General features: G+C 31.4%; 1 protein-coding gene and 1 pseudogene across 1 annotated transcript; both read left to right on the top strand.

Annotated features, from left to right (window-relative positions):
• The first annotated feature begins 9,989 nt into the window (after nt 1–9,989).
• Nucleotides 9,990–11,903, top strand: LOC25490998 (spermidine sinapoyl-CoA acyltransferase). The gene is made up of 2 exons (XM_013604912.3): nt 9,990–10,385; nt 10,609–11,903. The coding sequence occupies exons 1-2, from the start codon at nt 10,136–10,138 to the stop codon at nt 11,763–11,765; spliced, it is 1,407 nt and encodes a 468-aa protein (XP_013460366.1). The 5' UTR covers nt 9,990–10,135; the 3' UTR covers nt 11,766–11,903.
• Nucleotides 11,904–14,140: 2,237 nt separating this feature from the next.
• On the top strand, nt 14,141–16,102 carry LOC120579593 (spermidine coumaroyl-CoA acyltransferase-like; annotated as a pseudogene).
• The last annotated feature ends 234 nt before the right edge of the window (nt 16,103–16,336 follow it).

Raw genomic sequence — 16,336 nt, 5'->3', positions numbered from 1 at the left:
TAGTTTGAAAATAGCTAGGAATTTCTAAATATTAGTTGCCAATTTTCTAGGAAATATTTTTCTAGGCAATGTGCCGCCCAATCCATGCTAGGGCCAGTATGACAGCTAAATCACAACTAAATGGTAGGTAAATGAGTTTTGCTAGAAATTAGCTATGTATTAGTAGCTACGTACGATGTGTCTCGTTGCAAATTCGAGATTTCTGTTATAGTGATTTAAGTTTGATGAATAAAAATGAAAAAAATAAGGTTCACAACTTTTGAGTACTTGCAGGTTATGTGTAGAGGTCAAGAGCAAGAGCCTTAAAACTTAACAGCAATGGTGAAACAGTGCTGACCATTGCAGTTGGTATTAGACGCAACTTGGAGGATTATGATACTTTACCTAAAGGGTAATATGGAAATTCTACTATAGATGTAAATGTTGTTTTAAAAGTGAGTGAGCTCAACGAAATGCCACTCTATGAAATTGTTAAGCTGATTAAAGAGACTAAAAATATTGCTTTCATTGCTGATTATGTCACAAACTCAATAAACTCTTTGGAGACGAATCAAGAGGATGGTTTGAGCATGGAATTGGAAGATAGTGGTGCAGTAACGGTTCTAGTGAATTGAAACATTTGGATTTTCAGGAAAATTTAAATTTTGAAGGCTATGAATTAGTGAATTTTTTACCTGTGTACCATGCATGATGCTTGCCACCCTCGATACGTGTATTTTCTCATCTCCTAATAAACTTGATCGATCAATGGAAAGAGGAGTTACATCATTCCATGTTGCTACTATGCCTAAGTTCAAGGACGAAATTGAAGCTTTAAGGTTTCTTTAGTCGAAGTTGTAGGAGATCCACACTCAAGGTGCATGCATGAATCACATGCATATATAACATTGTAATGAATCACTCGAAGAGTATTTTATTCATTCTCTCTTTTTCCTTTCTCTCTTTTGTGAGCCGTCACCAAAACCCTAATTTTTTCTCCTTCATCCACCAGAGAAGGGTGATTTAGGGTACCCAAAATCACCCCTCTAACTCATTAAGATTTAGTGATGCATTTCCCTATTTTTATTTTTTTTGTATTATATGGAGGGTTTATATGAATTTTTCAAATTCAATCTATGTTGTTATAATATTTTTAAAATTAAAAGCATAAGTATTAGTTTATCATTCTCTAAAAAAACTGTTTTTTCAAAAAATGTTGATTTTTTGTCCATTTTTTTATATATTTCCAACCCCCAAAGTCCTTCCCTCCCATCCAAACTCCCAAACAAAACCTTAGTATTATCCTCTAGTAGGTATACTAGTTTTTTTCTTTAAGAACAACCAATAGTAATTATTAGTCTTTTTTACCGTAGAATAAACTTCATTTAAGTTCTAAAACAAGAAGAGTACAATCAATTATTTGATTATGTGTTGAAATATTTTACATTTATATTTTTAAAGTCAACACGCTATCAACACACATAGAAATGTCAGTAGCGAAAAGTACTTTAAAAAACCAAAATCTTAGTCCTAACAAACAGACCAATTTTTTTTCACATATGGCGATTAATTAGTCAATCATAAGATTGTCAAAATCGGAATTTTACTTCAGGTAAAAAGGAAATAGTAAAATCGCAAATCGTAAAATCGCAATTAAAATTGAAAGGTTTTACTAAAAAACATTTGTAGAATCGATACAGGATAGCAAAATCGCAATTATACCAAACAAAAATAATGCTAAATATATGTTGTAAATTGCATATAATCATAAATGAATCAAAATTCAAAGTCCATGATAAATATTTGGCAAGCATACCAAAACTATCGAAGTAGTAATAAATTTCGTATCCACGAGGACCGTTGTTAATTTCTACTTAGCAAGTTCGTTAAAATAAACGATGTAGTAAATTTTATGGGGTTGCCCTAGGCAGTTGGATTTGATTTTATAAAACGTAAACAAAGTCAATAAAATAGTTTGATAATTGGATTAAAACAGATGATCAAGCCTTTCGAATCCTCTATTGCTCACCGTGAGTAATTTGGCTCTCTTCTCTCTCAAAGAAATTAACCTAGCTTTACGACAAATTAACTAAGTGGTTTTGATCAATCTCTTGACTCAAAAACCCTTTCCTAAGTTATAACCTTTTAATCTCTTAAACCGATTGAATAACCGCGGAAGCATGGTGAAAACGTTAATTCATAAGTCATAATCATCAATTTCCTATCTCTAGGTTCCTATATTGAATTAAACAGAATTACTATTTCAGGATTAAAAGCTAGGGTTAGTAGTCATTTAATTCCTAAGATCAATTTATGTGATTGAAAGAAGTTAGGGTTAGTAGTCATACAAACAATCATAAGAAAAGCATTAAGCACAAATAATTCTGAATAATGACTAGGTTTTCATTGATGTCAAAGAGAGTTCTTAATAAATTACATGCTCACAGATCACAAAGATTCATCTCATGGCTTAATCAATCTAAGAGTTTAGCTACTCATAACTAAACAATCAAATAGATCAATGCTCAGAGAAATTCATTGCCAACTTTGATAAAATAATAACATTTTGTTTTCTGTTGTTAAGTTTCTTCTTTGTTTTTTCTATCAAAAATGTATTTATGTGCTACTTGAACTCTTAGTGAATGATTAAATTTTACTCTTTTGTATTTCTTACAAAATATGATTACTTTTTGTCCATATTTTAATTTGGTTTATATAGTTGGGAATATTGTTGGATGCAAAATAAAATTGCAATTATGGATGAGATTTAAAAAATTGCAGAAAATATGTTGTGTTTTAACTTTTTAATTTGATTTTAACGTTGAAAAAAAAAATTATATATTGTCAAAAAAAACTGCTCTAGCCGATCCAATCCAAATCGCATTGGTTTGGTTTGGTTTGAATTTTATTTTAAAATTCAACCAAACCAAACCAAAATGCATACTTATTTATCTTGCAATTCGAATAACTTTTAACCTCAAAACCGAAATAAACTGCACCGCGCACACCCCTATATAGATGCAATTATCAATAGAAAATTCTGAAGATTTGATCATCTTCCTTTATATATAAAATATCAATTTCGTGCCTCTATTTTTTTTTCATTTAAAAAAAAAAAAAAACTCCGTGAATTTGTTCCATAGATATTCAATTCAAATCTTACCAACTTGTTGTAGTTTATAATAACGATCTCAAACTTTGGAACCTCTATTAATTAACATATGGAGCTTTCATATGAAGATAGTTAGTTATAATACTAGCACGTAGAAATCTTCATATAAATTTATCTATAATTTTTATTTCTTTCACTAACAGAAAAATATTTAGACAAGTTCTTATAACCAAAGACATAAAACAAATATCACACCTTTAGATTTAACATCCATAAGTACAAACATTTTTTTAGTTTAAGGCTTACTTGAACATGAAGCTCATCTTTTAACCTCAAATTAGACGACGAATTATTTGAACTCTCACCAACAATATTCTTTACTATCCATTTGATGATGGAATGAAATGCTTTTTTCCATGTCATTTGAACCAATATGATACAAAGAAAATTCACAAAGTTAATATTTTCATATATAATTAAATAAATAAAATTTGATATCAGATTGTTGGAAATATTGAGAGCAAAATAGAAATTCGAATATTTAGGAAAGAATAGAAAAAGTGATGTTGTGTCGTGGCAAAAGCAACGTTTCAGAAAGCAAATTTTAGGTGGACCTTCATTGTAACAGTCCGTTTTCACTATAACTATTTTAATTATTTATTATGTACTATTTTAATTATTTATTATGTCCGTTTTTGCTAGAACTATTGTAACAGTTCATATATGCTTGTATGTGATTAATTGTATATGTGTGTATTTTATTTAGAATTGGTGGATTTTGACTTAAGAAGGGTATTTTAGTCATTTTAGACTCAGGGGTAGTTTGGTCATTTAGTGAGCAAGGGCAAAATAGTCATTTTATTTAGAAAGTTATTTTTAGTGTTTTAAGTGGGAATAATTATTTTTACTAAGTTACTACTGAGTTGGGTAATTAATTAGAGACAGTAAATATTTGTTATTTTTTACGTAAGAATATTGAGCTCATTAAGACAATTAGAGACTTAACTCAATTATGTGGTGACTATATAAACACAGCCCTTGTGAGAAAATTATGTCATTGCATTCATTCACTCATTTCACAAACATTTTGAGAGAGAGGTAGAGAGAGAAAGTGAATCAAGAGGAGAAAAGAGGAGCTAGAGGGAGAGAGCTTGGGATTGGAGGCTAGAAGTTAAAGTGAAGCTAGAGTTTTGATTCTTGAAGATTAGAGGTAAGGGGATGGTTTCTTTTCATCAAATAAGTCACAATGTATTATTTTCAATTATGAGTTTAAGTGATTTTGTGATAATTGTGACTTTTTGTGGTTTTGAATGATGAAATTCGTGCTCCTAATTCATGTGAATTTGTGGGTATGATAAACTTGATGAAATTGCTGTGTTAAGAGCTTAAACTTCATAGTTGTTGTTGTTGTTGAGTTGCTTTGGTGAATTTTGATTAATTGAGTGTAAAATCATGAATTGTGAGTGTTTGTTGTTGAAACATCTTTGAATTCACTTCATAAATGTTTGTTTACATTTGTATATTGATGGGATTTGAATTAGTGTGTGTTTGATTATGCGGTGACAAAATTTGATTTTGAATGAATTGATTCTGATCAAAAGTGAGTTGAAAATGAAGTCATTTATGTTTGGATACCTTAAAAGTGTAAGTGATTTATATCAAATATTTTGTTTGGATAATTTGACTAAAATTGATTTTGGGTGTGTAAATTACCAAAATAGGTTTTAGGGGATGTATATAAATTAAATCCTATTTTATTTTATTTTATTTATTTACTTGGCACAAAATTAAATCCTATTATTAAACTGGATGATTTATAAAAAAATAAAAATAAAAAACAAAAAAAAAATTGTGTTGATTTATTTTCCCTTTAATTTATTTATTTTAGTACAATTTATTTATTAATTTTATATATAATGATGGTTAGAGCTTTTTATTTCTCTCCAACCAAATGTAAAAACAGCTGCAGACCCCTTGTTTCAATGTGTGATGACACTTCACTAGTGTTTTAAGTTATAAGTGCATGGATACTATTATTTTTAGAAAAAACAAGGGAATTATCTTATCTTATAATGAAAAAAAACTAGAGTAAGGGGCAATTAGGTAATATGTGCTATAGCAGTCTTAAATGCGGAATTGATTAAACCACTGCAGAAGCCAGAAGCTACACAATGCTGCTTCAACTATAATCAATTTTGAGAAAGTAGAATTGCTTCTTCCATTATATGCCAAACAACTTTTTAAAATAGGAGAACCACGTTTGATAGCATAAACGTACGTTTGAGTGTTCCAAACGTGTAACCAAACATATGCTTAGTGTGGTTATTTATGAACTAGATGATGGTTTTTGGTGAAAATGAACTAGATGATGAATTTGAGGTGAATTGATGTTATGATTCGATGTTTGTTGTTGTTTTGAATGCCTTTTGATGTTTATAAACTAGTACACAAGTTTTTTAGTCGAATTGGGGTCAGGGGATCAAAAACGAGGATTTTGGGTGAAAATTTGGAAGTTCCCGAGAGGGAACAACCAAAATAGGGCGACCTAATCTGTTGGAACTCGTTTTGGCGAGCTGGAATTCGCTGTGGCGAGTTGCACAGAGCAACCACCCATGTTTTGGGTCGTTCCGGGCATTCGGGGTCGATTCGAGCGGTTCCAAACTGATTCTTTTGATGTACTTAACTGTATTTTAGCTTTCTAAAACTTTGGAAACATCAAATGAATTCGATTGAACTTAGTTTTGTAGAATCAAATCCAAACTTTTGAAATGGTTCAAGAACATGAATTTTCCGAAAGTCATTTTTCTCAAGGGAAAAGGGTGGGGTTAAGGTTGTTTACTGAAACTATGATTAATGAAAATGTTTTGGATGGTATTCATGAGCCTTAACATAGTTTTGCTTTGAAAAATGACGAAACGATACGAACTTTGTGAAATTTTAGAATTTATCGGAATTGGCCTATGAAACGTTTATGTATATGCTACTGCACTCTTATGTGAATTGTGTATATACTCGGTTGAGGCGTTTGAACTTGGTTACTTTGATTTTGGTGGAATAATCGAAAAATGCTAGTTTTATAAAACATAGACAAACTTTGTCAAATTAATACTTGATCGTCGGATAACTTGTAGGAGACTTTGAATTCATGCCCGTAAAGTAGATTAAGAATGAATTAATGTGGGTTGGGTGTTTAAAATGATGAATATCATGGTGTGCTTAGTTGTCCGTCTTTTTTGAGAAATATGAACTTGAAACGATAATGTTTCTTTAAGGTGATAGATGTTGATGATGTCTATGATAATGATTTCTTGGGTGAATTTAATTTGATAATTTGGTGATGACTCTTATTTGAATTATGACTTGTTGATTGTGTGGACGTAAATACTTGATAATGCAATTGGTGGTGAATTACTCAATGTAAATGGAGGGGTACTTTTACATTGCTTTTGGTGAATATAAATTAGGTGGTTGTATATTGTCGAGTCTTTACTTGTATGTCCATGCATCATAGTCATATTAAGTCATATGAGAAATGTAAAAAGAGGTGTACTTTTACATAGGTGAAATACGTAAGAGGATGTGTACTCTTACGTGGGTGTGGATTCAATACGGTAAGATTATTTTCGGAATCCAATGGTACTACATGCATCTAGAATAGTATAGAACATTGCATGCATTTGTTAGTTGGTGAGTCGTGTCATAATTGAATAATTGACTTGGTGAATACGTGATTGGTGAACCTTGGTGATTGTTGATGTTTTGTTATTTTTTGTGATACTTGTACACTTGGTGATTTTAAATGATGATGTTTATTTTGGTGAAAAATAATGAAGTGTGAATTATATGTATACTTTGAAATGATGAAGTGTAGATATTGAGTTGATTACGCAAGAGTTTATGTGATTTGTATGATTGATATGAATTAGATGAATTGTATGCATTGAGTGAATTATGTGCTTATTGTAAGATGAGTGAAGTTACATGTATTATATTTTCTAATAACGAAGTAGGTGTAATTGTTGATTAAGCTAGAGGTGAGACATTATTGTATTGATTGATGTGGTTAAGTGATGAGCTTATGTTGATGACTTTATTAGAGATTGAATATGCTTGATATGCTATGATAGAAGTGTGATAACATGATGCGTATGGAATGGGGGATATTATTCATGTGGAGTTAGTATTCTAGAAATGTTGAGTATGTATATTTGTTATGCATGAATTCCTTAAACGCTTATGTTTGATTATACTTTAATTATGAGATATGAACTACCCTCAATGGTCGTTTGGTTGACCGCCTACCTTATTCTTATGGATCGGTAAACGACGTGCAGGACTAGTCGCTTTGCTTGGTGAGTTTCTTGAGGATAGCTTGGATGCTACCTCGTTTATTGTTTTTGGTATCGTAGTCTCTAGGGCTCTGATTAGGTGTCGGTCTTGGGTCTTTATCTTTATTATGACTGTTGAGTATTTTTGAGACTTTGTATTGATGATGATATGTGTAGTGTGTTGATATGGGTACTTGAAGAATTATTTTATTATTGATGAACTGTTGAGATGATTATTCCGCTGCAATGTTTTGAGAAAATTATTTATGCATGTTTGGACTTATAGAAGAAATAGCATCTAAATCCTTTGCATGATTTATATTATTTGCGTGATTTATCGCTTTAAAGATTTAAGGTGTTACATCTGTTGCAACCTAATATCTGGTTTTGCTCTCCAAAGTTTACACAACTACGTGTTTTAACCCATGCACTTGAAACCAGTGCGTTGAAACTTCACAAACAATGCTCAGAACAATTGTTAGAGGAGAATAATCAAGAGGATGAGAATATAATGTTTTCTTTTTCTACCACGGAAACATATATGAAACCAATTTATATAGCATTTAGGAATGGGAATAGTTCAGACCGGTCTACAGGGGCTTACGGCCTAGCCTACGACAGTTTAGGTCAGGTTTTTTTCTTAAATAGAGAATGTCTAGGCTTTTTTAGAAGCATATTTAGCTTAAAAGGTCAGGCCATAAGCCATTCAAAAAGTCTCTTAACCCTATTAGGCTGACCTATTTAAGTAAATATGAATAATATTATTTATTATTATATTATATTTTATACTTTAAGTTAAAATATAAATTTGTTAACTTTTTCAATAATTTAACATTATTAGTATACATTAATTTTTCGCATATATAAATGTATTATTATAAACTATAATTGAAATATGATACAATATATAGTCAAATTTCGTAAAAACTCATGTTGATTATCAAAAGATAGTTTAATCTTATTGATCTATTAATTCGGTAGTCTATTTAAACTTATATTACATTAGTTATTTAAAGATGTCCATATGATATAGGCTTTTAAACAGGCTAGCAGACTGTAACAACCTTTTAGAATGCCCGGTTCAGGCTTAAAAATAAAGCCTATGACAAGCTGCAGACCAGACTTAGATCTTAAAAAAAATGGTAAGCCAGACTTAAACCTTTCAAACCCTAATTCGACCTAGCCTATTTCCACCCTTAATAGCATTCCATTGTTTCAGTTTCAATTGTAAAATACCACCAATTGTAAAGGAAACAATGACCACGGCCCTGGTCTTTTGGAGGGACATAGTAATTAGAAAATTTTACCAATAAGATATATATATATATATATATATATATATATATATATATATATATATATATATATATATTAAATGAGAATTTATCTTATATAGATTATGTAAAATACTTAACAAAGTTATATGTGTATTACAAAGTCAAAATTAATAAATGCATGAGATTGAATAAAATATTGAATGAAATCAATTAATTACATTCACAATTAGAGCACTAAAATTAGAATAATGATATAGAGTATGAATAGTTTAAGAGTTAGATTTTAGCTCTTATATATTAACACTTAAAAGTCATATTATTTTATCCAAGTTAATGTATACCCTTTTCTTTCTAATTCTCAATCACTAATCTCTCTATTTCAAGTCAATTAACACAATAGCACAAGTCATTGAATCTCGACAACAGGCAAAATCATAAGTGTTAATTAGTGTCGTAAAGTCAAATGATTTTTCGGAGGAGAAAGAAGAAGTCTTTTTATAGTTACTTATGAATATAAAAATTGAATTATGATTCATGTGTACTATTGTGTAAATATGCTCTCAAGAGGCGAGTGTAGACATTGAAACATGAATCCTAATTTAAAGCCAAATAATAAACATTTCAAATAGGAAGAACTACAAAACGAACAGGGACCATCATCCAAGAACTACAAAAACAAATGTAACCAAAAAGAAAATCATAACAACACTAATTCAAACACCACCTAAATTGTCGGTACCTAACACCCAATAATACGGTTTCTTCTCCCACTATTCCACCTGACCGTTTATTCTCATCCATATATTTCTTATCCTTGTCCTTGTCCTTGTGAGTTAGTTTTGTATTTCTTTAAATCTATTCTAGCTTCCCAGGCACATTTCTCATCATTTTCCATTATGGCGTATGAGAAAGCACCCCTAACATAACAACATATAATTCAAGGCTCATAGGTGCTTGGTTGTTTTAGGCAATTCTAGATGTTTTACACCAACTATTATAGTATACTATATCCGTCCCTGTATGTAAGCACCCTTTGCATTTTCACATTCCTTAAGAAAAGCTGTTAGTGCAATTAATGTGTCTATTTTGTGTGTTAATATTACCAAATTGTCTTTTGTTTGTATGTGCATTAAATTTGACTTTTTATATTTTAAGACAATTTAATAGTATTAATTAGGAGTTAGAAGAAAAAAAATAATAAATTCATCTAGTAATTTGAAATGGAATTTATATTTAGAGACAAATTTTTAATAAAAAATGTGCTGAAATATAAAGACGGAGGCAATATTAACTTAACTACATGCATCCAAGTTTATATATTACGGTTTCTTCTCTCACTATTCCACCAACCGTTTCTCCTGATCCATATATTTCTTAGCTTTGTATTTCTATAAATCCATTCTACCTTCCCATGCACATTATTCTCATCATTTTCCATTATGGCGTATCAGAAAGAACCCCTAAACCTAGAAATGAAAGATGTTGTGCTTGTAAAACCATCCAAGTCCATTCCTTCTTGTATTCTTTCTCTGTCTACACTTGACAATAAAGACAACAATTATAACCTTTGTCAAGCTGTTCATGTATACCGGCCATCAACAATTCATGATTCTGATTCGGGTTTCGACCCTTGTCATGTATTCAAAGAAGCACTCTCAAAGGCTTTGGATTATTATTATCCTCTTGCAGGTATACTTGTAAAAAAGAAATTTTATAATGATAAATGTTACTAATGATTTGTTATAGCATAAATTTATGTGTGTGTATCCAAACACCGTTTATTTATTTATTTATGCTTGTGATCATAGAAGAATGTCTCGTTAATGAATCATATAGGCTCACTTTCTTATATCTTCAACTTCTATATTTTTTTCCTCAAACCACTAAACCAACTTCTCAATCCGTTTCCCAGGTAGAATAGTGAGACATGCCGGAGACGGAAGACTTAGAGTCGAGTTTGGTGTTGGTGGTGCAGAATATGGTGTTCCATTCTTAGAAGCAACTGCTAATTGCACCCTTTCTTCTCTTCATTACTTGGACAATACTGACACAGATATTGCAAAAGACTTGGTGCTTGATGTTCCTTCTCCTCAAGATAAAAATTACCCTTTGGTATTCATGGTGACAAAATTTATTTGTGGTGGTTTCACAATTGGAATGGGGTGTTCACATGTTGTTTGTGATGGATATGGTTCAATTCAAGTCTTCAAAGCAATTATTGAACTTGTAAAAGGAAGAAGTGAGCCTTCTGTGATACCTGTGTGGGAAAGAGAGAGACTAGTTGGGGCTTCAACAAGTACCAAACAACCACTTCCACCATTACTTCAACCAAAAGAACCTATTGCATTTTCACCTTTAGTTCAACCAAAAACAGTTATTAAAATCTATTGTTTTAAGGTTGAGAATGAGGTGATAAAAAGACTTAAGATGAGTTTGATGAAGGAAGGTGGTAGTGAAAGTGAACCAGTTACAACTTATGAGTCACTTGGTGCTTATGTGTGGAGGTCAAGAGCAAGAGCCTTACAACTTAGCAACAATGGAAAAACAATGTTGAATATGTTAGTTGGTATTAGACGCAGCATGAAAGGTTATGATCCTTTGCCTATAGGGTATTATGGTAATACTACTGTGGATGGAAAAGTTGTGTTAAAAGTTAGTGAGCTCAATGAAATGCCACTCTATGAAATTGTTAAGTTGATCAAAGAGGCTAAAAAGATTGCTTCCTCCACTGATTATGTCAAAAACTCGATCGATCACACTCCGGAGACGGAGCATAAGCAAGATTTTAGCATGGACGGTAGCGGTGCGGTAACGATTCTGACTGAGTGGAAGCATTTAGGTTTTGTTGATGAAAATAATATAGATTTTGGAGGGTATGAATCAGTGAATTTTGTACCAGCACCATGCAACATGTTTGCGTCTTTGGAAGGGTGCATTTTCGCATCTCCTGGTAAACTTGATGATGATGATCCATCAATGAAAGGAGGAGTTAAGATTTTTACATCACTCCCTGTTGCTGCCATGCCAAGGTTCAAGGAGGAAATTGAAGCTTTAAGATTACTTAATTGAAATGGGAAGCTATGGCATCTGTTGAAATTGCCTTAATGTTTTAGCTATGATATTACTTGATAAAAAAACCTAATTCAGTTATGATTTATGTAAGAACCAATTAGGTTCAATGAATAATATATTTGGATTGTGTTTTGATGATAAACATATATATATAGGAAACTTCTACGGTACACTCACAAAATGAGGTGCACCGGTACTCCTTCTACATAATTTTATAAATTAACGATCATTTATTTTTAATGTGTTTTTAAACTCTGGTACAAATAAGATTCGTACAAAAGGTAAATTAAATGATTCATTTCTGATTTTAATTTATAAACTACTTGCATGCATGTTTATATATAAGAATTTCTTCTCCCATGTGTTTCCCCATCCTTACTCCTTATTTTCCAAAGGCATATCAAATCAATATCTCACCTTCCACTACATTTCTCATCTATCCTTTTCCATGGAATATGAGTAAAGCAACCCTAAAGATTGAAAAGGAAGATGTTTTGCTTGTAAAACCTTCAAAGTCCACTCCTTCTTGTATTCTTTCTCTATCTACACTGAACAATAAAGGTGCCAATAATAACATTGCCCAAATTGTTCATGTATACCGATCATCATCAGCAATTCATGACTATGATTCCAGTTTCAACCCTTGTCATGTATTCAAAGAAGCGTTGTCGAAGGCTTTGTTTTACTATAATCCTCTAGCAGGTATACTAGTTTATTGTTTCTTTAAGAACAACCGATAGTAATTATTAGTCTTTTTACCGTAAAATAAACTTCATTTAAGTTCTAAAATAAGAAGAGTGCAATCAATTTGTCTATGAGATGTAACATATGAAGCACAGACACCTCTTAAACTAGACGTGTTGCAGTGTCAGACACGCGTCGGTGTTCGACAGTCCTATGACACTCATACAACATTTGTCGAACAACTAATATTGTGTCCTAAATAAAACTATTTTTTTCTTTACTTCAGCACTTCTGCACCGGTGTCCGACACCTGTATAACACTCATACGAGCCGTGTCGAACAACTCAGACAAAAGTGAAATCCCCATCATCAATTGATTTTAACAAGAGACAGATAATAGTTATAGAAGACCACAAACTAATTACAAGTGCCACGCCTGAAGTAAGTGTTGCGAGGTCTAGCTTTTTCGAAACAATAATAACAGTAATTCAAACACCACCTAAATTGAGAGCTACCACCAACCCCAATAAGAAACCTAACTACCAACATTTAATAATATATTAATGCATCCTAGCTTGAGTTAAGATACACCGACACGACGAGATTTAGTATGGGGTAATTGTCAAATTGCCCTATCTTAGATCAATTTTGTTTTATTTGCTATTAGTTGTTCACATTTTTATATTCCAATTTATAGCCATATTTATTTATAATATATCAATTTTAATTTTAATTTAAAGGGGACTAAAATATTTTGAAAGGAAAAAAACATGTTACATTTTATAAGTACTTTTTTTGACAGACACATTTTATAAGAACTAAAAACAAAATTTGTTATATTTATAGGACAAAAAATATTAGTCCGCATTAAATTAAAATTAAAGCTACAAGCTAAAAAAATTTAGAGGGACAAAAATATGTTACTTTTTTATAAAAACTAAAAACAAAATTCGTTATATTTATAAGGACCCAAAATATATTTAATCCTAATTAATATTAAAAAGTTTTATGGAAGGGATTAATATTACAAAGTTAGATACAAACTAAATTTATTTCTTTATAAATAATGTAGTAAATATATATTTACGTCATTTTTTTTTTAGTCCATATTTAAACATGTCTATGTTTTCTAAATAATATAGTAAATATATATTTACGTCATTTTTTTTAGCCCAGATTTAAACATGTCTACGTTTTCAAATTAAAAAAAATTATTGAGAATGAGCTGGACCTATTAGATTTTTAAACGAGAGATTAAAAAATAATGTATCTACGGTTCCCGTAAGCATAGCTTAGTTGACAGGGACATGCATTATTATGTAGGGGCCGGGGTTCAAACCCCAGACACCCTTATTCACCTTGAAAAATCTGAATTCTAGTCGGTAGGCAATCTAACAAAAAAAATAAAAAATAATGTATTTATAAGTAAATTAATTTGAGTCAAATTAAATTGAGTAGGGCTATAAATTGGAGTATAAAATGCAGGATGTACATGTAACAGCAAATAAAACAAAATTGATTTAAGATGGAGCAATTTCACAATTGCCCCATGCTAAAACTCGCCACACCGACAATTTCTTCTCATCCATATATTTCTTATCCTTGTCCTTGTGAGTTAGTTTTGTATTTCTATAAATCCATTCTACCTTCCCATGCACATTTCTCATCATTTTCCATTATGGCGTATCAGAAAGCACGCCTAAACCTAAAGCTAGAAATGAAAGATATTGTACTTGTAAAACCATCCAAGTCCATTCCTTCTTGTATTCTCTCTTTGTCTACACTTGACAATATATACATAAATAATAATCTTTGTCATTTTGTTCATGTATACCGGTCATCAACAATACATGATTCTGATTCAGGTTTCCACCCTAGTCATGTATTCAAAGAAGCGCTCTCAAAGGCTTTGGATTATTATTATCCTCTTGCAGGTATACTTGTAAAAAAGAAATTTTATAATGACTAGAAAAAGACGGACACTCACGTGTCCGTCCGCTCTTTTTATTACAACTTATGAAAATTATGAACGGTGTTTTTTTTCATGAAATTTTGATTAAAAATATAAATATAAATGTTTGTTGTTTTCAATTTTAACAAACCGAATTAACCATGATTATCTATTTCAATGACACCAACAATGTAACAAAAAAATAATCTAAATTCATTTTTTTAATGACATTAACAACAATCTTTATTATAGAAAACGTTGTTTAAGGGAATGATTGAGATAATAAAAAAGTAAGTATACATATACTCATCTAGTTTGTTACACTTTAAATTTATAAAGGAAAAAAACTGGACATATATATACTCATATCATGTTTGTTGCACTTTTATTTTAATATTTGAATTGACTATTATCTATTTGTTGCATGTATTATTTGTATTGAAAGTTGATGGCATTTTTTGAAAGAGAAAAAACCATCCCAAAAAACTCAAAGCAGGTATTTTCTTTATATATAGTATAGATAAATGTTACTAATGAATTGTTATAGCATAAATAAATAATGTTACTAAACCACTAAACCAACATCTCACTGCGTTTCCCAGGTAGACTAGTGAAACATGCTGGTGATGGAAGACTTAGAGTCGAGTTTGGTCTAGGTGGTGCAGAATATGGTGTTCCATTCTTAGAAGCATATGCTAATTGCACCCTTTCTTCTCTTCATTACTTGGACAATACTGACACAGAAATTGCAAAAGACTTGGTGCTTGATATTCCTTCTCCTAAGGATAAAAGTTACCCTTTGGTGTTAATGGTGACAAAATTTCTTTGTGGCGGTTTCACAATTGGAATGGGGTTGTCGCATGCTATTTGTGACGGATTTGGCGCATCACAAATCTTCAGAGCAATTGTTGAACTTGGAAGTGGAAGAACTGAGCCATCAGTGAAACCTGTGTGGGAAAGAGAAAAACAAGTTCGATCAATAGCTATAAAACCTTTTCCACAATGTCCCATGGACCGAGAATCTGTTTCACTTTCACCCTTTGTAAATCAAAATAATACTACGATAATTAAACAATATTGTTTTAAAGTAGAGGGTGAAATGATAACAGGACTTAAATTGAGTTTGATGAATAAAAATGAAAAAATGAGGTTCACAACTTTTGAAGTGCTTGCAGGTTATGTGTGGAGGTCAAGAGCAAGAGCCTTAAAACTTAACAGCAATGGTGAAACAGTGTTGACCATTGCAGCAAGGGTATTATGGAAATTCTACTATAGATGTAAATGTTGTTTTAAAAGTGAGTGAGCTCAACGAAATGCCACTCTATGAAACCATTAAGCTGATTAAAGAGACTAAAAATATTGCTTTCACTGCTGATTATGTTACAAACTCAATAAACTCTTTGGAATTGGAAGCTAGTGGTGCAGTAACGTCTCTAAGTGAGTTGAAACATTTGGGTTTTCAGGAAAATTTAAATTTTGAAGGCTATGAATTAGTGAATTTTTTAACTGCACCATGCAAGATGCTTGGCACCCTCGATACGTGTATTTTCTCATCTCCTAATAAACTTGATGATCATGATCTATCAATGGAAGGAGGAGTTAGGATATTTACATCACTCCCTGTTGCTGCTATGCCTAAGTTCAAGGACGAAATTGAAGCTTTAAGTTTTCTTCACTCGAAGTTGTAGGAGACCCACACTCAAGGTGCATGCATGAATCACATGCATATATAAGATTGTAATGACTTGTCATGATTATGTGTATTTTTGTCACTATGTACTATAAATCCATTTTAAATAGAATAAAGATAGGTTGACACTCTCAATGTGTACATTCCTTTGTACTACTCTAGAAAATTTCGGTTAACCAAATATATGATCTGTGTGATCACAATTTTTCAGTTGCGTGACCACTAGGGCTGGAAATGAGTCGA

Source organism: Medicago truncatula, chromosome 3 (genome assembly GCF_003473485.1).
Source record: "Medicago truncatula cultivar Jemalong A17 chromosome 3, MtrunA17r5.0-ANR, whole genome shotgun sequence".
NCBI classification, from domain to species: Eukaryota; Viridiplantae; Streptophyta; class Magnoliopsida; order Fabales; family Fabaceae; genus Medicago; species Medicago truncatula.
Note: the sequence above shows the minus strand (reverse complement) of the source record. Positions and strands in the feature narration are given on the sequence as shown.

Excerpts from the sequence above, each read along its gene's own strand:
- LOC25490998 (XM_013604912.3), top strand. The coding sequence starts at position 10,136 with ATGGCGTATCAGAAAGAACCCCTAAACCTAGAAATGAAAGATGTTGTG. Across the intron at positions 10,386-10,608 it reads TTATTATTATCCTCTTGCAG|GTAGAATAGTGAGACATGCC; the intron begins GTATACTTGTAA and ends TCCGTTTCCCAG.